This window comes from Anneissia japonica, unplaced genomic scaffold, assembly GCF_011630105.1.
Source record: "Anneissia japonica isolate Jap-2015-1 unplaced genomic scaffold, ASM1163010v1 scaffold288289_len232728_cov185, whole genome shotgun sequence".
NCBI lineage: Eukaryota > Metazoa > Echinodermata > Crinoidea > Comatulida > Comatulidae > Anneissia > Anneissia japonica.
The window spans coordinates 73,761-97,518 of NW_022716753.1; the positions used below are offsets into that span (position 1 = coordinate 73,761).

Sequence of the window (23,758 nt, forward strand, 5' to 3'; positions counted from 1 at the left end):
AAACTTGCTGATTAAAATATGACAAGCATTGAAGAATCACACCATATTGCCTGTTTTTCCTAACTACCACCACCTCAGTTTCTCATTTACCGACCCCCTCCCCTACTTCGACCACATCAATAATCCTAGATACGCCACTGTACCCCTCCAACATTTAAACTTGATACAGATTCAATATTTATTATAATACATGTCAAAATACTTTCTATTCATTCATGTTATCTTAGTTATGTAAATCATGTCAATGATAAAAAATAAACATTATGAACTAACACCCATGGAAATCAAACATTTTGGATGAATGCCATGGATATTAAAACATACCTTAGCAATAATGACTTTACAATCAAAACATAACCACTGATAACAAAAAATTCTGTTTCTCAATTTAAAAATTCAATCACCTTGATATTAATATAGTAAGGTACAATTTGCTTATTTGACTTCCATTTAGTGGTAGACCACCCATTGTTGAATGTGCATTAAAATATGACAATTGACCTTGTACATCAAATTCAACAATTTAATGAAGCACCCCAGGCAGTGGAGGAGGAAAGTATTAGCTGTGACATAACTGTATTATCAATGATGTATTCAATTCTGTATAATCCACTTTAAAAATATAGATATGATTTGATTTGAGTTGGTCAACCCCCTGGGATGAAGGGAATAGATCCACACTGGATGACTCTCAAAATAAGTTACTCATTTTTAGAATACACATTCAATATTCAATTATTCTAATATGTTACATAGTAAAAATTTCATGTAACATGAGGCATGTTGTGGCAAAATGGCTAAGTTGTAGCAAAAATTGAAATTCAAGTTATTGGTATTTTCAGATATCTGAGAATTTTATCTTTAAAATGAGGGGTCATTCATTGAAATTGGACATTTCAAGCATAAGTTGTTGGAAAGTGAAAGTACAGTACTCTTAGAATCAAGATAAACATGATTTTGAGTAATTGCCTTTCAAGGTTATTTGTGCATACATTTTTTAATAGAATGAACTATCAAAATAATGTTAAATAAACAAGTCGTTGACCACTTCCAGAACTAATACTTTGGTACATGATTAATAAGACATTAAACTGTTGATTTATAGTGAAAAACAAATTTAGATTTTTAGGCAATTTTTTGAGCTCCCATATTTTCTAGCTTATTTACTCAATACTGGCCTGTGCAACAACTTGACCATTTCGCTACGACATGCCTCACATAGTAATACAAAATTATACTTACAGTATATAAAACAATATAGCAATTTTTGTAAAATAATCAAGTCCAGTGGTCCCCAACTTTTTGCATTCGCTCACCCCTCAGGAGATATTAAAAGTCAAAATTATAGTTAGAGGATGATGGACAGTCAATTTTATAGATAGTGGGTCATTACCACCTCAGCCCAAGGATGAAATTTTTATGTGAGTGACACTTCTATGAATGACTGGAAATGTCAGACTCAAAATTTATTTTCTTTTTATTCCTATTTATTTTGAATTTTGTAAAATGTAGGGCCCTTATTCTATGCCTTCTATGCCAAAGGTATTTTTCAATGTTGATAAGGCACCTAATAAGTAGTAAGATGATTATCACACTGTTGTAGGACAAGAAAGATAGGTAATTATGAAAATTTTTTCGAGAACAACTGCCGACTCCCAATTATTTTTCACAGACCCCTAAAGGGGTAAAGCAGACCCCAGTTTGGGAACCACTGACATAGGGTGTGTTCAGACGAGAACGGTAAAAATTTACAGAGGGTTTTTACCGGTATTGTATCGGCGGGTGGTCTACCGGTTCATGCAGAACTCGGCTTTCAAAAAACCATTAACCTCTGACGTAAGACCTAAGGTACAGTATTATGCAAATGATGAGTTTTATCAAGTTTCCCTGGACCCTTGCATCACTCCACGCTTTAAGAAACGGACATTGGCGTTGGCACACTGCATAATGTTGTTGTTCGAAAATCAAGTAATGAAATGACCGAAGAAACTACAACAATAAGCTTCATAAAGCATAGGGCCTGCATTGAAAACTCCCAATAAATCGCAGATGTGCATTTTGGGTGTATAAACCCAGAGTAAACTTTCATTTGTTTGGCAATGGTAGTACTGTATTATAAAACAGAAAATTACTACCATTGTTAAACAAGTAAGCAGTGGTACCACGATCGCATGTGGCGGATGTATGTAATAGGGTAACAATCTGGATTGTAGGCTAGTCCTCCTTTGAAAAATTTATTTTATCGAGCTTTTCAGTTTTGTTTTTGGAAATATTAAAATGTAAAAGAAGCAGAGACCATGAACATTGAAACAGACTTTACTTCTGGCATGTGGTAAAACAATCAAAAGGGATTAAGTGATAAAAAATGCTCCCTGCTGCGAACACATGCTGCTTTTGCTCACCAAAAACAATGCAACTTGCAGCGTTGGATATCAGCAGGCAGTCCGCATTTAACACCCGTTTGGGCGAGAACTGGAAATGGCCGTTTCCGGATTTATACCGTGTTAGACTCTAAAAAAACTCGCCCGAACGCACCTATAGCCTCTAAAAAATTATTTTTTATTTGTATGGGTTAACTTAAAAACCAACAAGTTGAAAATAATTAATGGTGCTACTCACCTCAACATCTTTTGGTTTCAAATTTGGATCCACCAAGAAGGCACGAATAAGCACTGAGAACAGAATAAAGTAAAAACCATTAAAACTATGAACATTGTATAGTACAGTATACAAATAATGAATATTTTTGAGAGCATTGGGAAGAATATTTTCCCAAGTTGAAAGACTGGCTTTTCCACACAACGAGGCAGAGCCAAGTTGAATGCAACAGTCAATCTTTGAACTCATAAAAATATTCTTCCCATTGCACTCGTAAACATTCATTATTTGTTTTATAATATACCTAACATAGATTCTTGATATTTGATATTTTATGGAAAACCTTTTTTTCTGAATGGAGATTCCACCTTTTTCTAAATGGAACTATCCAGCATATTTTTAACCAAACAAAAGAGTGTATTAGGTTGAAGTCATAACGTATCCTAGGCGCTGTGCAATGGCATGCCAGGGATGGAACTAAAATGCAGAGGGTTGCCAAAGTAAAAGCCAGCGAGTCTTCCAGCGAGGCATGCAATTCATGCGAGCGGTGAAGGTAATTTTCATGCGGGACTTGTACCAACAGTGCGAGTCATGCGAGGCACACAAAAATCCACGCTAAACAGCAATTTATAAAACAATTACAATAATAATAACTACTTTTACATATTTTTTTTCTATGACTACGTAATATTTATTTCACTCACACTGCTCATTCGTCCCATGCATGGAGGGAAGACCTTATTTATTTTTTACAAAATAAACATACCTAGCAAAGACAATTATTAAACATTAATTATTATTATTATTATTAATTAATTAATTAAAAAACATGAAACCAAACAAAATTAAAAGAGTAAACGTCATAATTTAAAATGCATAAAAGACTAATAATAATTAATTTATGGGCTAACATCCTGTGATCCATCATGTTTTAAATAACAATTAATAATCTGTTATCTGTGTAGTAATTCAAAAACAATGTTCTTTTTTCTTGCAGTTCCCAGTAGTGAAAAGTCAAGTGTACAAGAAAGTAAAATAAATAAAAGCTTCTGCGTTTTGTTGCAGTATTTTAATTGTTAAATCACAGGCATTAATATCCCACTGTTATGAACTTTAGACATTGTAGATTAGCTTTTTTCTATTGATTATAGTTGCTGTATATATACTTCATCATTTGATCTTGAAAATGACACCATGAAGTAGTCGAAACGTCGATTTTTTCTTTTTAGTGTTATTTTTATATTAATTAAATCAAATATATCTGAATTTCACGTTTGTTTTTAGACGGCTAGTAATTTCATTTCTCTACTGAGGTCAGTATATTCGTCTGGGCCATGGTAGAAGCGTTCTCGTCGCGGCCCTGTTTTCAACTGATCCTACCACCACGAAAGTGGACACGACAAGAAGAAGAAGTATATTCATCGAAGATTTCCATAATTCGGAAGAAATAGGGGCATGAAAGCCTAAAAAATATGATAAATTTAAAACAAAACTGTTGACTTATAATAATTATATTACTGTATAAAATAAAAGGTAATTGCTGATTTGTTGTGGCGGAATGCAGTGGTTGTAGGCCTAGACCTAGGTCTAGACCTCTAGACCTAGGCCTCTAAATGGATGACTATTGCGCCCTCTTGTTCTGCGCACTTTCTCAGTGACAGTGCACCGATTGGTCTCTAGACCTATATATCCAATGTCGGCCTAATGAGTACAATATGGCCTAGGCCTAGAAGGGCTAGGCTATAACAGAACTATGGACAGCCTCATTAAGAGAGGGTGGGGGCTACTACTTCTGGCCCTACCTAGCCTAGGCGTAGCCTAGACAGGCCTACAACCACAGTGCTAGCTACAGCCTACAGGCCTGGCCCACTGTACTAATACTAGTAACTAGGCCTACTACTACTACTACTAATACTGTAGTTAGGCTAGGCCTAGGCCTAGTTAGTAGTGTAGTATGTAAGCTAATCTGGGCCTACCTAAACTGCATGCTCTTTAATTTTTGGTTAGCAAAAAAAATACCTGCTCTTTTTGGTTTATGCTTAGGCAAGGCCAAGATTAGCCCTAAATGTTTAAACACCTCTACTACTGGGGTTTGTCAGAGCATAGACTTTCTCTATGGTCATAGCATGGAATTCTAATCTTCCCTCTTCTTCCAGCCTCACTGGAAGACGCCACCTATCGCGTATGAACTATTAAAACTTTAACCAAGCTTCATACCACTGCAAACTTCGAATAGAAGCCTTAATTGGCTTAATCTCGAAAAGAAGCCCATTTCGAATTGAAGCCACCACTTAAGTTTGCAAAAGTAGCCGCTAAAAGAAGCCCATCAGATAGCATTGACTTTTTTTTAGATACCGCAAAACCTCGAATTGAAGCCTAATGGGTAAATCTCGAGAAGAAGCCGATCTCGAATTGAAGCCCCCCTCTTTAGTTTGCAAAATTAGCCTTGAAAAGAAACCCATTTCGAAAAGAAGCCCATGGGCTTCTTTTTTAAAATAGCATAGGCTTCTTTTCGAAATAGTACAGTACATACACTGTACATGCATTTCAAAAAAACAAAATAAATTAAAAACACACTTGGTTTATATAGTAGTTTAAGTGATTTAATGCCGGTTACACAGGATAGTGATTGATGTTACAGTGGCCCTATTTAATGTTTTATAGTACTAATTCTCAAAAATTTACAACATTCATTTTTGAAAAGAACCCCCCTCTTTACTTTTGCAAAAGTAGCCTTGAAAAGAATTCCATCTCAAAAAGAAGTCCATCTCGAAAAGAGTCCATCTCGAAAAGAAGCCCATCCAAAGTTTGCAAAAAAAAAAGCCCATGGCTTCAACAGGTTTTACGGTAGTTCAGTACATAAACTGTACATGAATTTCAAGGAAACAAACAAAATTAAAAACATGCTTGGTTTATACAGTAGTTTAGGTTATTTAATGTCAGTAAATACACTCCATGACACAGATCGATGTTACAATGGCCATTTACTGTTTTAAAGTATTAATTCCCAAAATTTACAGCATTAATTTTGAAAAGAGGCCCCCCTCTTCACTTTGCAAGAGTAGCCTCGAAAAGAAGCCCATATCCAAAGTTCGCAAAAGAAGAAGCCCAGGGCTTCAATTCGAGGTTTTATGGTGTTATAATTTAAGTGAATTACAGTATACCATTTTTGTAGTCACTCTGTGACAAAACCACTGTCACTATTTTTTTAAACCTGTATCTTATTGGAAGTTCATAACTTATGTTATTCTGTTTAATGAGCATTTCACATTATAATTTTTAGGTTTTCGTTGATTTCTGGTATACAGTATATTTGTAACTCATCCATCATGAATGGTAAACAAAAGCCGGCCATACCTGGGATCGGGAGTCAAAGTAAGAAAATCTACTGTCACCCTGCGACCGGGTATCAACTTACGTTTTTTAAACCCTTGATCACACTAACCTGTTTGTCCGGGCTTATAAATTGGTCTGTCAGTTTGAAGAAAAACCGATGATCCCTTTTCTTCAATACGTACTAAACTTGTATTGAAAAACGTATATCCTTTAGGGTTACCAGGGATACAGTTTCCACAAACTTTTAAGACAGCTTCACCTCGTGGAAGTTTCGGAACCTGAAAATAAGTTGTTTGAAATCAGACTCACTTATATGCAGATATTCTTACTGTGTATCAAAAAACAGTGTGGCAGTTAGACCGATTATTCGAGGGGTGGGGTGGAGGATGTTCACATAGGCCTATGTAACCCAGAATTGTGGTTCGTTTATTTTAAAAAAAAGTATTGACAGGCCCAGTTTAAGCTTTACGATTTTCAAATACCATGTGGTTCAGTTTAATGATTCCCTTTTGTTTTTCGTTTTGTACTGTTCGTTGATGTGAATCCATAATCATACAGGAGCTACACGGGTGGCTTTGGTGTAGTTTCCTTTAGCGAATAATCGCGTATAGTGCACTGCATCGACAAGATATTTTGCAGGCCTCTATGCCTTATAAAAAACAGTGCTAGCTGTAGTTAGACTGATTATTCGAGGGGTGGGGTGGAGGGTGTTCACGTATGTAGCCCAGAATTGTTGTTCGTTTATTTAAAAAAAAAAAAGTATTGACAGGCCTAGTTTAAGCTTAACGATTTTCAAATACCATGTGGTTCACAATTTACTTATTCCCTTTTGTTTTTCGCTTTGTACTGTTTGTTCGTGTGAATCCATAATATAATAAGCTACACGGGCGGCTTTGGTGTAGCTTACTTTAGCAAATAATCGCTAAATAAGATATTTTGCAGGCCTTATGTAATTTTTTGGGGGGTTTTCAATAAAAACAATAACGCTATTTAAGTAATTTATAAACAAAACAATAATGGCATAAATTAGAGGCCGCCATTGTTGAACATGCAACACCAGTTCACGTTTGTAATACCTCGAACTATTGTAAATGATTTTGTTTAATGTTTTTGTTGGAAATTCCTGAGCTATTTTACGCTTCAAAAATGCTTATGGTTTAAATCGGTTTCATGTGCAAGCAGACCATCGTGCATAATCACTGTTGAGTTGATCGAACTACGGTTTGAATTCGGTGGCATATTTTTTTAATAAAATATAATAATTATAAGTATTATCATTAGGCCTATTAGGCCTATTATTCTTATTATCATTATCATCATCATCTTCATCATCCCCATAATCATCATCATTATGATCATCCCCATCGTCATCATCATTATTATTACCATTATACCATTATCATTATTAGTACATCAATACTATAAAATATTATTATTATTATTATTATTATTATTATTATTATTATTATTATTATTATTATTATTAACAATATGTCAAGTATTATTTGTCATGGGATTTAGGGAGTATTTTATATATGTACAGGAACAGGATCATAAGCAACACGCCCTTGTAATCATACGATGGTCCTCACGTTCCTCGTTAATGCTGTTGAACCCGAGGCGCCGACCTGAACTACCTTCAACTTCTTTTTTTCTAAATAAACCCCGATCGTGGAATGCAGTATATCCACAAACCACTTTGATAAATCAAGAATGTAAAATTGTGAAACAAACTGTTCACTGGAGTGAAAGTCTTCGGGTAAGTGGACGGTTTACGCTAGCTCGATCAGCGAAGTAGTAATGTCACATTAAGGTTGTCTTTAAACAAACATATGGCATGAAATATTACAAGATATTCCCTCCTATTCACAATATTTATGCGTCTAACCTAAATCAATGAGCGGTTTATGAGCTCGGTGCGTTTAAACGATCTTATTTTTTTTCTAAATATTTTAACCTTCTTAGAATTCATTGTTATGTTTATGGAAGGTGGAAATTACATGACATAGATAGATAACAAATTATCATACGACGTTGGTAAGATGGGTAGGGCTACAAAAATTGGAACACTGGATCAGACAGTTCACGAACCAGTCTTACCATCTGCACAATGCGAAACATCTGGATCAATTCCTAATTGTTTCAACACCAGAGGTATTTCTAGTCCGTTAAAACAAACATATGTCGTGAAATATAAGAAATAAGATATTTCATTTCAATCACGGTATGTAAAAGCGACAAAGTAACACAATTTAATGGACGATTAGTACACTACGACTTTTAGTGTATCTTAACATTCTTAACACCGTTTTTCTATAGGCCTATATCCTTATCGTCATATTTGTATGTTAGGCCATGTTACCATGGGTAACTGAAATATAGGGATTTACTGACAGTTCATGAACAACTCTTATCATCGTGCACAACGCGAAACATCTATAATTCCTACAATGATTCCAACTAGAATTGCAATACATTATCCACTCTGCAACTTTCACGAGTGAGAGAACCACATAGATATGTGACGGTAAGGTGTAAAAAATGATGGTGCAGGGGCTAAAATCATGAACTACCATGTTCGAAACGTAACTGTGTTTTCCCCATATACCAGTTTGAATTTTTAAAATAGGTCAACCATTGAATAAACCACACCACAACATTACCTTTCTCTCGTGTTGAATTTTGCTTGGTAACCAAGAGGCCCCTAGACGAGAAAGTGTTGGGTCACATTAAGATGAATGCTGGGAAATGGTATAGAGGAAGTGAGTACTAGAAACATGTAACACCCAGGGATCCTGCCTTAGAGCACCGGCCCGGCCGTTATGACATGAGTCAAAAATAGTTTACATTTGTTTCCAAACAAAACTTACCTTAAACTCTATAGTACCTTTTCCTGTAAAAAACAAAAAACAAAAAACAAAAAAAATGTAAATATAACAAACATCAACATTGAAATTTAACAACTCAGGGCTGTTTTTGAAAAAAAATTGAAAAGAATCTGAAGAGAAAGGAGCGGAATTGGGCCGACGATTATCTGAGAGTTATACAGCCGAATTATAAAGCCTGAAGTTCGGGAAACGTTGGTTAATACGCCGGGCTTTCAAGCCGATGAAAGCCCGGCCCAGGTAGGCCTACAAATCCTGCCAAATGTTTCACGAAACTCTATTCACAAATTGAAATTTGCAGATATGCTGGGTGTTAAAAAAAATTATTATCGATTATTTTTTAAGTAACTTAAGTTGGTCTACATTTGAAAATATCAAAATTTACTATTATTATAAGTAGTTGCATTGATCTGCATGCTGTGAAAACCTTATAACATCTAGCTGATATGTATTTTGATTTATTGACACCTTCGTGCACCTATTTTTAACCACCCCGTAGACCTTATATAACTATAATTTATGTTACTACATATAGAGGTGAAATACGTCATACTTTCATGGGTGAATTACATTGAAAATACACATAACCTTACCGTTATGACCCCTATCATGACCTATTCCTTAAATCATATCAGTTTTACACATTGATGGTTTAAATTATTCTTCTCTTCTTAACAATCCTGATTGATTAATACGCTTAGTAAAATATTCAAATAATTTGTTCTCGTTCGAATCTGTACATTCATAATTCTGTGGACGGTAATACACCTTTAGGTTAGAAAATTACTTACCTAAAATTTCTTTCTGTGATGATGAAACTTCCTTCCCGTCGTGAATAAGTGACACATTTACTAAAACAGGTTCAGATGGATGGAATATTGTAACGCTAATCGATTCCAACGCAGTGGATCGCAAAGTAGATGGACACGTAACAAAATATCCTCTGAACATGCATAAAAAATTAAAAATAATATTTAAAAACATCTGAATTGTGTACTTCATTTAAAACATTAGGCATGTTTGTTACTACTCTCTGGACAACTGCCTAAAATGATACAATAAATAATTGAAACAATAACAAAACAATGTTTGTGTCTTCATCGAATTCGTCGACGCACACTGGCGTTAGTCCACATGCATTTTGGAGGGATTTTTTTCGAAAACAGATGTTGGATTTGAAACTTAGTTATAATACCGACTAATAGATTGGAGTACATGGATACAACACGAGTAAACCAAACGAATGTGTATCAATAATGACCGTCTACACTTAATGGATATTTCCTGTAGTTTACACTTCAGATACAAATTTGCATTGGCACAAATATTCTAATCAAATTAAGTAGCGGAAATAATGACAGGGGAATCAGTTTATTTAGTTGTAAGTCTATGATGTATAATGTAAACAGTCATCTTGTCAACACAAGGTTTAGCTAGGATTGGAATCTGTTGAAGAAACTAAGGGGGTCGGGGGGCAAGTAGTAAAAATCTAGTATGTCATATAAAATGGGAAGAGTTCGCAAGCTTTTCTGCTTTTTTTTTTGGTCTATATGTTGCGCGAGCGAGGGCTACTTTACATTTTTTATGTGTTGTATATAGACTTCTATACATGTATATGTAGGCATTAAACTTAAAGAAGAGAACTGCAAATGTGAAATAATTTTGCCCCAGGATTCGAACCGGGACCTTCTGCTGTCTATGCAGCCGCCTTAATCAACTGAGCCAAGTGGATGCGTTGTGAATTCGAATGCAATTGAAAGCAACTGATCTTTCGCAATGATTGCACATGCGTGTTGAACAGTGCTAGTTTTCGATGCACTGCATATACCAGAGATCAATACGATATAACCATTATTTTCAGAAATTATATATTGGTATTCGTTGTCTGAAACCACTTACAAAAAAACAATATTATGTTCATTAAAACACACTAATAATAATAATAATAATAATAATAATAATAATAATAATAATAATAATAATAATAATAATATATCATTGACATTGTAGCAATTTCACTGAGTTTATTACACCCCACTGAACGTATTGAAACAATGCAAAACATCAAGTCTTCAGCCTTGGGATAAGTACAAATTCCTTGGTGACTGATTTGTATTAACGGCTTCCTTCGGTACAAGAAAAATCTAAAGTGAATTGACTCAAGCGGATGCTAGAGGTTACAGTAGATAAATTCACACTCTAGCTACACGGGAACAGCTTAACCATCAATAAGTGAAAACACCACGATATGTGTTTACATTTCATAAAACGTGATTTTCAACTATTAGGCTATAATGGTAATAAGTAATAATATCAAGAAGCATAAAGCCATTAAATTAATTTTAAATATCGATTTAACTTTTAAATTAAAAATATTAACATCTTGTCAAATATTGACACGCTAAAGTTTCCCCGGTGTCAAATGACATGTTAATGTCAAGGCCAAAAATAGATTTACTTACCTATTCGCATTCGCGCATGTGCAGAAACAGCCACTAAGTACTAAAACAAAAACAGAAAAACTTAATATCGCCATTGTCCCTTGATGTGTACGTGCAAAATTTCAGTTCAAAAGAGTGATATTACACTCGCCGCCGATAAAAAGTTTTGGCGTGTAATTTTGTATGGGTAAATTCCGGGCAGACGATAAGCTGGCCACGATACGTCGAAGTGAAACGTTTTATGAAGTTATAAATACAGGCTTGGTATTACGTAATCCGGTACTTTGTAGAATCTTTCTTGTAAAGAACAATCAGAATAGAACCTTTCAAACCATTATTGGAATTGGTTTAGATTACAAGCATATTTAATGGCTGCAGGAATAATCCACCTTGCAGACGACCAACTTGAGCAACAGCTATCGTTAAAATCGAATGATCCACGGTTGTTATCATCAGTTAAATCAAATTCAAATGAGCTAAAAAGAAGATAAAGATAAAAACCATTAGTCTCTGAGAAGGTTTTAAACATGGAGACCCACAATAGGATCACTGAGAGCTATGTAACACGGACACCCAGTAGAATCACTGACAGCTAAGTCCCACGCAACATCGTTTGCGTAAAGGGATAAAAAAAAAAGTGGATATGACGTAACAATCGTTCGTCCAATAAGACAACAGAATTAGTATATGCTGTCAGCCAATCAGTGAACTTATATGTGTACTAATTTTTGGAACTAAATTCTGAAATTTAATTTAGAATGATGATGTTATTAAAATATTTGAGATGGGTACTTCTATTGTACCAATAATGAGAAGCATGCATGCGTTTCACTTTATTACCCCAACATTGAAAAACAAAATGCCTCAGAAACCATTCCTTCATCTTGAGTGAGTGTTCAACACATATTCATTTAGTGGTCAAAGAACTTTCACATTTACAATGATGCGGGACGACAAGATGAGTGAAAGACTAGTTTTAACAGCTTACCGACTGATTTAATACATGAACATCAATCTTTGCTCAACAACAGATGTGGCTCAACAAAAGCTCACTTCTTACAGATTACTTGGGCCAGCATAGTGTCTACAGAATGATTTAGACTCCGCTTATCTAAGAAAGAGCAAAAACTTGAGTTAAGAACACTGTTATAGGCCTATTACGCACAAAAAAATAGACTTCAGTCAGACCATTTGAAGAGTGCCCTCCAACAATGTCAACATTCTATCTATCCAACTGTGTGACCTAAAAATAGGTCAAACTCAACATGCAACACTCTACTCGGCCTATACTTCCAGTGAATATGGTCATGTTCTGATACATTCTGGGGACAATAGGCCATAGCAGCTATTTGTTAGATCGTATGCTTGTAACCGCTCCCAAATGTTCGGCCTTCTTTAAATGGTTATCCGTGGCATCCAAAATCCCTATCACACCCCAGTGACATAAGTGAGTTGAAAAAAAAGAAGGATGTTGCTACTCAAGAAAAAAACTCTCTCAGACACATTTTTTTTTTAAGTGTCATCTAAGGCTAGTGTTCAAACTAAATACATAAAATTTTATTTTTTCAAAGATTGTAGCAATATATTACTGTACTGTATTATAGAGTGTACGGACGGTAGCCATGCACATAAAGTACAGATAAGACCAAAATGATTTTGTGCTGGTTTTAAATTTTCTTTAACCCTGACTTTTTCTTATTTTGTTCCTATCTTTAAAGTAAACTCAGTCTCAGTGTTCTTATAAAATGCGTTCATATAAAACAAAAGTGTATAGCATTATTCTCAGACATTTAAAATATTATTTTAAAATGTTCTAATTTGACATAAAGATTTGATTTTAAGTAGAGCTAATTGGTTTTTTGTGGAATTGTTCGGGGTGGGGATAGGGAGTGGTGAGTACCAGGTGTCAGCTCCAACCATGGTGGGAAAAATTAAGGATGTAGCAAACGCTAAATGTCCGGACATTCGCATTTTAAGTGTCTTTATTTGATACCGTAGGGCCTATGTCATTTTTTTTTAAAGCGTTTTCAAAAGACCATAAATTCTCCATAATATAGTATGTTTTCCTTCAATAATAGAAGGAAAGGCCGAGTACCAAGAGTGTCTACACCCTCCCCTTCCCCCAGGGGACGGGCTGGGCTGAGATAAAAAAAAATGCAGGGGATGCAACTTAAATGGCCGAAAAATAGCTCTCTCGGCCATGAAGTATTTTTTTTTTTTTTTTTTTTTTTTTTTTTTCCGAATTCAGTAAGATCAAATACCGGTAGTTTTTTTTTTTGTTTTTTTTTTGTTTATTTTTAATTGTACAAAAACAAGGGCCTAGAGGTGGGGAAGGGGAATACCAGAATTGAAGTGACAAAACCCATCTCAAACTCAATTCCAATATGTTTTTGGTTGGGGCTGAATGAATATAAAAAGATTGATAGTTGTTCGGTTGAGTCAGTCCAACGCGTGGCGGCTAGCTTCTCACCTGCTGGCGTGATTCACTCAACGCTAGTTTTTTTAGCGTGCCACACACGAACTTGTATTGCGAGTACGGTCGAGAGTGTTAAGAGCACTTGTAACGTAGGAACCGCAGCATGGTCCATTAGTGATAACCTCTGCCCTTCAACTTCTTCGCCTTTCACTTATGTTTATAAACATTCAAGATAAGAGGTTCGCAATACAGTAATTTGTTAGTGACCTTCATGGTGCACACAAAGCTAGCTCTAAAATGTTAAATCAGTTAGACGGCATGGATTATTCTAGATTCGTTCATCTTGCCATATTATGCGCGCGTACAAGCTTCAGTTCCACTTCTCATGTGTAAGGTGGCAACTATTATCTAAATGAAATATTAAATTTGACTCATGTTTTACCTTTTATATTATGTTTACATGCATATCTCTGTCTGCATGTGGAATTGTGGATGAAGCTCATCATGTGAAAATGGATGAAAGAAAATGAGAAAATGACCTACATGAAGACTGACGTGGAAGAATAATTTTACATAGGAAGGTATTCAGGTAATTCGTAAACACGTTTTCTGCCGAATGACTCTAATGAATGTTGTAGGTGTGATATTATTATATATTATTATGTTGGATATTATGTTGGCATTAATTGATTATATACTCATAAATAAAATTCGCAAATACCAATGTACGGTAACTATACCAAAAGATTGTACTTTTATTCATCATTATTGACCATATGTTCACCACGAGCCTTGTTGATGCGCGCCAGCGTAATCAACAAAAATCAACACCAACTGAAGTACTGTAGTAATAAATAGGACTATATGATATTTTCTCTTTTTCTTTCTTCTCTTCCTTTTATTTGGTGGGGGAGGGGGAATTCCCCCTGGATCCGCCCCTGGTATTCTGGTATTGAAAAAAATAAATGTATTTTTGAATTGAATTAAATTGAATTAGCGATGTCTCACCTCGTTTTAAAGCATGGAATAAAGAACTGCTGGACGGTTTCGTTTCGAGATTGATCATTCCTTCGGATTTTGAATCTGAGAACGGATGATCAAAGGAAGTGGAAAACCAGAATTAAGGTAATTCGGCCAATCAAAACAACAGTTCCGCGAACTGAAGCCCCGAATTCTTTTCGACTGATCCGACTGCCCATGTAAGATTGTATTTTGATTCTTCTTGATCAGTGAAGGGGTGGCGCCAACGGGATCCTTGCATGCCTCCCCCCGTCGGGAGCTCGCACTCCCACTTCAGGTAGAAAGAAAAACATTTTTTTTTACATAATTAATAGACTCTACAATAAAATCGATGAAAAAAGCATTTGAAACACCTAAAATGTCATAGTTTTCGGGTATCGCGTCCATTGCTGGGAGGATTCCGAGAGATTTTAGCGCGCAACGCCCCACCACACCCAGTTCACAATATTGTTGGAGCCATCTTCTAATATGACCACAACATAAGGAAGAACACTTTGTCACCTACAAAGTTCAGACCCATATACATTTATATTTCCTTAGTCCTAAATCATAAGGAAGTCCGCTCTATATCCAAATTTCTAGAAATTATACGTTTTATGCCTGCACCGACGTGGGAATTTTGTTTTCTGTTGTTTGTTGAATGGTCTTCTTTAAAAATATTACAGTCTAATTTGACCACAACATAAGGAAGTCCATTCTTTAAATGTTTAATAGAGTACAGATTGTTTATCAAAATCATTATGCACATACTTTTTTTAGTGCACGCGCCGACGTGGAAAGATTAACCTAATAATCTTGTTAATAATGCGGTTCTAAAATTAATTTTATGACCACAACTTTCAAGTTTTAACTTCAGGAAAAATAATAATGCATTTTTATTGTACCGCCACCAGCTGGGAAATTAATTAAATATGCATAAATGTCTTCTTTTATTGGTTGATTGCCAACATTTCAATGCTAAGTGGTTGGACGGTCGGGTGTAATGCGTAACTCTCATAATAATTTCATATTTCGAAAAATTGTTTAGAGTATCACGTTACATGGTAGATTATCCACAGGGTGTCCCTAAGCCAAAATTTCAAAATTGAATAAATTGCGTTTTTTCGAATCACGACAGACTGAGTAGATTAGACCTACTGGTTAAAATGTAAAAAGAATTTAGATTTTATTTTTAAATCACAGAAAATTGCAAATTACATTCTCGACTGTCTTGGAAATCAAATTTGGTTGGGTGCGTTAAACACACTCTTCGTAACACCCCACCTGCTGGATATACGGGCCTGGAAACTTTTCATTTTACCTGCCAATTAATATAGTATTATACGCTTATTAGATATCTTCTCAATTTCTCAGTATTTTTTTTTGTTAATTCTTTGTCCACTTCCAACACTGTATGATTTAAAATTTATACATACCATTCACGTCGTTGCTCTCCTTCAGATTTTGTGGTTATTTTCAGTGTCTCTGTGCTCGATGGTCATTTTTGACTTTCTTTTTATGTACTGTATCTAAGTGTGTTAGTACGTTTTAAGCTCTATGGTCTACAATTAGGCTACCAAATCCATTGAAGACTTTTTCCCTTTTTTTTAACGAATACCGTAGCATTCGTTAAAATAATGAAATAATAATTCGTTAATCAAAAAGTAATAATTAAAATAATATGTTTTCGCTTTGGTGTAATTTTGGAACAAAATATAATTAAAATATATACGATTTTTCAATATTGTGATTAGAATCAAAGCACATGTGCCTATCCTCCCTGTGATTGATTTTGTATTAACCATACATTGTGACAGAAATCACAATAATAATAAAAGAACTCAACAGTGCCGTACGTTATCGCGCAGCCGATTTAATTACAGTCCCTCTTTGATTAATACTTAGACAATGCAAAAAGTTTATTTTGTCTGTACTTTTTTTTGTCTTTGGTTTAGGTAGGTGGTATTTCTAACAGAAAGAGTTAGAATTCGCCAGACCACCAGGCAATCAATTTATATTGCATTGGCGAACGGTGCGAAGAGGTCTGATCCACGACCCTCTAGGTGCCCGCATTGCACTCTCATACTCATACCATACAACAATACAATACAACAATTATTTTTCTTAATACAATTTAGTGGGGGAGGGGGTAGGAGGGTGCGGGTCATCAGCTGATGATGACATAATTAATGTTGAAATATTGAATCTCGACACGATGGCGTGCATTTCGATACTTGGAGTATAGATGATGATGATTGAGTGCCCGGCTTAATGCTTTAAAAAACGGTTGCATTTACATGATTGTAAGAATAATAGGCCTAGGCCTATATGCTACCAGCAAAATGAATCACATGTATAAGGAAAAAATCAAATCAGCCATTCTATAAACAAAACAGAATTACATTGATGGTTCAAGGATTCCACAAAGTTCAGCCCTCAAGTAAAGGTAGTATACTGTACTATCAAATCAATATTGCTGGCCTATCACAATTACAATACCACCAGTTAAGTCCATTAACAAAACAAAACTTTTGAAAACAAAAACGGGGTGTTTATTGTTAAGAAGGGTGTTTGAGGAGGAGTTTATTCGAGGGAGGAGTTTAGTGTTTTGGTGTAAAATGGATACGTATGGTCAGTGGCGTTTAACTCATAACCACAGGCTCAGCAGGTTGAGCCTCTGGGCCCCAACCTCCAGGGCCCCAGATCTATACAGGCCCCCGCCTCCCCCACCAACCATTTATATAAAAAAAATCTAATAAAGAATGCATAAATTAAATTTAGATTGTTAGAATTTATCTTACAATACTGCACATTATAATTTAAAATTGTTAACAATAATCACTCAGATGCCTATAGCAGTAGTGGAACCGGCCCGCAACTTAAAAAATCTAATAAAACAATGCATAGGGCCTAGACATTGATTAATAATAGGCCTATTTATCTTTATAAATAATATAGAACTTTATAATTCAAAATTGTTAATGACTTAACTTTATAAAATAATTAATTATGCCCAGGACCCTATGTCTATTTATCGATCGATCTTTCGTTTATTTGCCAATAATTGACAAATAATTAAAACTGCTTATAAAAGTAATCGGTAAAGACCTACCAAAAACAAACACATTACATGAGACTTAATGATTCATTTAAAAACTAAATACAATTCAAGTGATATACATCTAGCTCCATAGCGAGAAAATCAAGTTGTTAATGTCTCAATCCAAATTTATTTGACAAGATAAAATCGTACCAGAGTCTTTTACTCCAATTTTCGAAAGATGATTAAGATTTACTGTAGTTTATTTTCTTCTGTAGATTTGATTGTATTGCGGTGATGAAATGATCATAGTTACATATTGGTACTTTTACTTTCATAACTATTACCGTATCTGTTCCCCAAACGAGACTCTGAAATAATAATGTTCGATGGGAACATAGGCTAATCTGTAGAATTTAGTAAAAATACGATCGGTATACTATAATACATAGTAATCAATATTCCTGCCCCGTAGACTAAGATCCAGGATGGTGCCCGGCAGATCATTTATATGAAAAATAATAAATTGTACAATACTCGTTTTCATGAGTTCGGTGGTGGATGGTATAGTATATACTTCAGTAACAGTAGTAATTGCTCATTTGTAGGCGTCAAGGGCCCCGACGGTACTCTCGAACCAGGACCCCTCAGAACCTACGCCACTGCTCACGGTATACTGAAAATAATTCCAAATGAGGGTCTGAAAGGGGTATTCATTCGAGGGGAGTATGTTTTTTTTTTTTTTTTTTTTTTACAATCGGTAGTCCGTTGGCCCTCTGCTTCTAATTCCTTCTTGTGCACTCGCGGTTGAGGGCGGTTACTCAGCTTTTTGCTATTTGTAAATTCCACTTATGGCGTATTCGTTTATATTTCTCAAACTTACTAGCAAAATAAAAATTACGGAAAGGAATCAAAACATTTAGAAGAACCACTCTTTTGGGACACCCCTATGCAGAGAACACCCCTATTCATGGGACACTTTAAAACACTGGAAATATATCACGTCGGCCAACCCTTATTAAGTTAAAGTTCAAGTTTCATTTTAAAATACAATATATCATCATTCTAGCTTTGACGGGGACACATTTTGAATGTGCAAAATGGTCAAATAAATAAAATTTAACCCTTTATATTAAGAGGGGACACATTTTATTGTATTTTTTTACTTTGAATATCAATGCACCAGCAAACAAATCAAGGGTTATATTTGGCTTTAGCAAAATAAAAATTTTAAAAAAAAGCCTCCCTCCCTTATCACTTTTCCTGCCCACATAGGGTGATAAACTAATAATATTTTTTATAGGGCCTTATATAGCGTCAATTCAAAAATTTATCAAAGGCGCAGGAGAAAACAAACTCGGTAACATTTCTCAAAAAGGTGAAACCATAAATAATATCATGATAATAATATCATATGATTCATATCATAAATGAATTATTTTTTGCATTGAAAATTGTTATTAATTATTTAAAATTCAACTGTAACTCATTCTTAGGTCAATAGAATAAATGTTATCATTGTAAACATGCCAAAAACCCCTATTAAGGGGACAATTCCACGTATTTGGTTAGTCTTTTTTATCTTAATAAAATGGGTTCTATTGTATTTATTGTTGACAATACAAAATTTCTTATCTTGTCAGCTAGTCCAAGCCACCCCAACCCCCCCACATAATTTGTTTTCCGGTGGCTTTTCACATGCGTTGCGTCTTTGATCTTGTTTGGAATTGGCGCTATATAAATTCGTGATATTATTATTGTACTGTATTGTTTATTGTAATATTTTAATTTTTAGGATTAAGGAATCAAAATGATGTTGTGATTTTATTTGGTTTTCGACCTTTAATATTCAACATTGCATTTATTTCGTTTATTGTTGGGAAGGAATGGTTGGTGTTTTTTTTGTTTGGTTGTTGAGATTTTTTTTCGAGGGAGGCGTTTTTGTTTTAGTGGGTTGGTGTGTGTGAAATGAATACGTATCTACGAGGATGATGTTTCCATCTGATTCATCATTCTTTTCTTTTTTTGTGGGGGGTGGGGGGATGTGGAAGGGCTGGCGATTCGAGTAAAAAATATACGCCTCGTGAGGAGTTTATCCCACTCCCAAGAGCGAGGCTCTAGGCCAAGATTGAGTAGGTAGAAAGGGGGGGGGGGGGAATTTATTCGAATAGATATACTGGTCATGGTACAGTATCACAGAATACTCGGTGCTGACGAAAGGACCACCCTCAGTGGTCCTTTCATCACAGTAATGTTTCCTAGCTAGCCTAGGCCTAGTAGGCCTAGTTTATAGTTTATGGCCAGTGCTTAGCCAAGCTAGGCCTAGCCACGTTAGTTAGTATTAATGGAATATAGGCCTAGGCCTAGTAGTCAGGCCCTAGCCTCAGCCTTGTATGTAATATGCTAGGGCCTGCCGAGTAGTACATACAGTTCAGTAGAAACGTTCTATCAAATATCTTTTATTAATGTGGTGGCTCTGAAAAGAGCCGTTTGTTTTGGATTGTAATGTGTAGGAAGGCTAAGCCTATTTATTCTTCTTCTTCGGCAAAAGCACAGCTTGGATGTTGGGAAGTACGCCTCCTTGTGCAATTGTGACCCCTCCAAGTAATCTGTTCAGCTCGTCGTCGTTACGGATTGCTAGCTGAAGATGACGTGGAATTATTCTCGCCTTCTTGTTGTCTCTTGCTGCGTTTCCAGCCAACTCCAAAATTTCGGCCGTCAGATACTCGAGAACCGCTGCAAGATAAACAGGGGCTCCAGCACCGATACGTTTGGCATAACTTCCTTTTCGAAGGAAACGATGTACACGGCCTACCGGGAATTGAAGCCCAGCTCGGCCAGACCTACTCCTCGAACTTTTACGCTTCCCGCCTTTTCCTTTACCTCTTCCCGACATTGTAGTGATCAGACTAGGCTAGGTTAGCTCTCTTTGTGTTCCAACGAAGTATTTTCTGTTCAGTGCTCCGCGTTCACGGTCTCTCCTCATTTTATAGGCTCGTAGCGGCTCAACCTCTAGCTTGCCAACAACCAATGAAATTGTCAATTGCATTTTTAGCCAACCAGAGAAGAAAACGCGTACTTTCGACCAATCAACTTATATGAAGGGATTGACCAGTCAAATTATTTTAACCAATCCTATTTGCAATGTATAAGCCAATGAGAAGGTTATTGTATTTTCATTGGTCAAAAGTTGATCTAGGTAGTAAGCCTAATTTGCATAGTACATCTATAAATACTCCGTCTTTCGACTGATCAAGCACAATTTGTTCCTGTTTCAAGAAGTTCTGAACAAGTAGTAAGATGCCACCAAAGAGTCCAAAGAAGAGTCCGAGGAAGAGTCCTGTGAAGTCTGGTAAGGGCATGAAGAAAGCTGGAAAAGGACGACGTCGTGCAGCTATAAAACGCAGACGAAAGCGAAGGGAAAGCTACAGTATCTACGTCTACAAAGTGCTGAAGCAAGTACATCCAGACACCGGTATTTCAAGCCGTGCCATGTCAATCATGAACAGCTTTGTTAACGATGTATTTGAACGTATTGCTGCAGAGGCGTCTCGCCTGGCCCATTACAACAAAAGGTCCACGATTAGTAGCCGTGAAGTGCAGACTGCTGTCCGTTTACTTCTGCCTGGTGAACTTGCAAAACATGCTGTCAGTGAAGGTACAAAGGCCGTCACCAAGTACACTAGCTCGAAGTAGGCTTAGTACTGTCTGCAGCATCAACCCCAAACCAAACGGCTCTTTTCAGAGCCACCATTACAGCAAAAGAGATTTCTTGCATTTTGCAAAGTACAATATTCAAACAATCAAATCAATAATGTCGAAGCACATTATGTTAGGCCTATACTACTATTCTCTATTGCCTAGCCTACTTATTTGAAACCTAAACAAATCATGAATCGAAATCGAGTACAGTATTTTTTTCTTTCTGTACTGTAGCCTAGTGTATTATAGAGCAGTACTGTAATTTATTATGAACTTTTTTCAATATGGCTAGGCTAGGGCCTATAGGCCTACCTGCAATAACTTTCAATTAATTAATAACAGTCCCTCCATTTAGGCCCTAGGCCTACCTCTCATTCACAATAATAGGCCTAGGCTAGATGGTATTTGTAAGATGAAACATTTTAGCACATTGACTGACAAAACAATTAGGCCTAGGGCCTATACCCGACATTATCGTGCGAATAAGCGTCCCCTCCCCCACTCCTAACGTGAAAATTGTCTAAAGCGCCCCCTTTGAATGAGCGCCCCCTCGATTCCTAAAAAAATTCAATCCTGTGGTACAGTACAGTACATCACCAACTTAATTTTCTGCATCAACTATTCGTCATCTAAGTATTGTCGATCGGTCTATCCGTCTCCATTAAGTTTAACATGGTTTTAAGTTTTGATGCATATTTAGAATCTTGTTCTTGTTTTATTGCTATCCTTTTTGGATTTAGAAGTACAGTATTTAATATCTAAAATTAAAATACTGTATGGCCATTTTCAGTCAACAAAAATAAACTGACCTCATCAATCTCGTATCTAAGCAAGAAACCTTGCAATGATCCTGCTAATCCGAATTTGCAGATGGCCAACATGCTTACCACACCACTAATTTCATTCTGCTGTTGTGTAAACACCCCCAACATTCTTGTCATGAGCGGCAATGCTCTCTCGACGATTACCTTTTCTTCACCAAAACTATTCGTTTATCTTCGATTAAAAAAAGAGTGCCACTTGAATTTTCCAATTTCCCATGAACATACCTTCAATTTTCACCCATTTCCATAAGCGCCCCCTCAATTTCCACTCTGTTTTCATAAGCGCTTCTCTAAAAGAGTAAGCGCCGGCAGGCGCTTATTCACGCGAGTACAGTACATTCTTCTTTGAAATTCTATCTAGTCAAATATCAAAATGGTGTGACATATTGGCAGGAAAATATTAGGGGTAAAAGTAAAGAGTAAAATTTTAATTGTCTGCCAAGTGCGAGATTTCTCGTCCTCTTTTTTGCATGGGTATATATTCAGAGGGTGCCCCCATTCGTGCAATCGAGTATACTGCCGGTAAGATATTACACAACAAACATACATCTGTTTGTACGTTATCGTCTATGTGTACCTTCCCTGAACTACCAGCTGTTAAGTCTGGTTCTACGATGTATAACAAAGAAGTAATAAACGTTAGAATGTTACCCCGATTTCGACGAGTACAGTCGACCCTAGCGCCATTAGCAACACCCTGTGGGACAAGTGTACTCGTCGCTGGCAGCCAACGTGAAAAAAGAAATGTACAGTACACATTGCTGCAATACTTTTTAATTGTTTTGGTGTCTAGCAACTGGAACCAAATACAGTACAGTAATTAAAATTTGTTATATTACATACATTACAACAATAAAATTATTATAGGCCTATACATGAAATTATTGTACATACTGTGCAGGTAATAAATACCTCCTGTACATAAGCATTGATATCTGTTGTTCATACACTCTCTTGTAGTACCGGTATTTGCAAGAATTTATGGTCCCTGACTAGAGTACAACATTTTGATGGGACCCTGACAGTTTTTACCTCATGAATGTTCTAACGATTCAATGTATGGTATTATAAAGTTAAGTAAAACAGGAATTAATACAGGTTTATTAATAATATTATCAATATCATTATAAAAACCACTTGCATTAATTTCCTACAGAAATCTGACAGATCAAATAAATATTCTTTTTGCTATTTTAGTGTTGGATGTGCATCAAACCTGGTGATGGTTGTAAAAATTTTCTTTTTATGCAGTAACTATCAGCTTCCAGTTTCTTGATTATTTTTCAGCAACTTTGCATTATCCAGTAAAACATCTTTTCTCAAGTGAAGCTCTTAAAGAATAAATAAAATACAAATTTATATATTAAATAGCTAACTAAATTGTAATCAATTAAAACATAATGCACATGGATATTATCAATACAGTATGATTAAAATTGGATACTATTACTCTGATTTTTTATTAAATTAATTAAATATGAGGGTAAGTAGCTATAATAAACTGTTCTTTCTGCATA

General features: G+C 35.7%; 4 protein-coding genes across 5 annotated transcripts in view; 1 reads left to right on the plus strand and 3 right to left on the minus strand.

Annotated features, from left to right (window-relative positions):
- The window catches only part of LOC117109803 (C3 and PZP-like alpha-2-macroglobulin domain-containing protein 8), a 49,505-nt gene extending 37,669 nt beyond the window's left edge, over positions 1-11,836 (minus strand). Inside the window, exons 1-5 of the mRNA XM_033252223.1 lie at positions 11,282-11,836; positions 9,611-9,762; positions 8,805-8,827; positions 6,044-6,212; positions 2,620-2,672 (exon numbers count right to left, since the gene is read on the minus strand). Of these exons, the coding sequence (XP_033108114.1) occupies positions 2,620-2,672; positions 6,044-6,212; positions 8,805-8,827; positions 9,611-9,762; positions 11,282-11,355 (471 nt within the window). The 5' untranslated portion in view covers positions 11,356-11,836. The remainder of the gene's footprint in view (positions 1-2,619; positions 2,673-6,043; positions 6,213-8,804; positions 8,828-9,610; positions 9,763-11,281) is intronic.
- Positions 11,837-20,239: 8,403 nt separating this feature from the next.
- On the minus strand, positions 20,240-20,611 carry LOC117109804 (late histone H2A.2.2-like). The gene has a single exon (XM_033252224.1). It carries the CDS (start codon positions 20,609-20,611, stop codon positions 20,240-20,242), a length of 372 nt encoding a protein of 123 aa, XP_033108115.1.
- A 404-nt stretch (positions 20,612-21,015) lies between these two features.
- LOC117109811 (histone H2B-like) lies at positions 21,016-21,411 on the plus strand. Its single transcript, XM_033252238.1, has one exon. The coding sequence runs from the start codon at positions 21,016-21,018 to the stop codon at positions 21,409-21,411; it is 396 nt and encodes a 131-aa protein (XP_033108129.1).
- A 1,573-nt stretch (positions 21,412-22,984) lies between these two features.
- The window catches only part of LOC117109812 (complex III assembly factor LYRM7-like), a 3,158-nt gene continuing 2,384 nt past the window's right edge, over positions 22,985-23,758 (minus strand). Inside the window, exon 5 of one of the 2 annotated variants that reach the window (XM_033252239.1) lies at positions 22,985-23,572. In XM_033252239.1, the coding sequence (XP_033108130.1) occupies positions 23,499-23,572 (74 nt within the window). In that variant the 3' untranslated portion in view covers positions 22,985-23,498. The remainder of the gene's footprint in view (positions 23,573-23,758) is intronic. The other variant, XM_033252240.1, reaches the window with a different exon arrangement.

What these genes read in the sequence shown, in the direction of transcription:
- LOC117109811 (XM_033252238.1), top strand. Translation starts at nt 21,016, where the DNA reads ATGCCACCAAAGAGTCCAAAGAAGAGTCCGAGGAAGAGTCCTGTGAAG.
- LOC117109804 (XM_033252224.1), bottom strand. Translation starts at nt 20,611, where the DNA reads ATGTCGGGAAGAGGTAAAGGAAAAGGCGGGAAGCGTAAAAGTTCGAGG.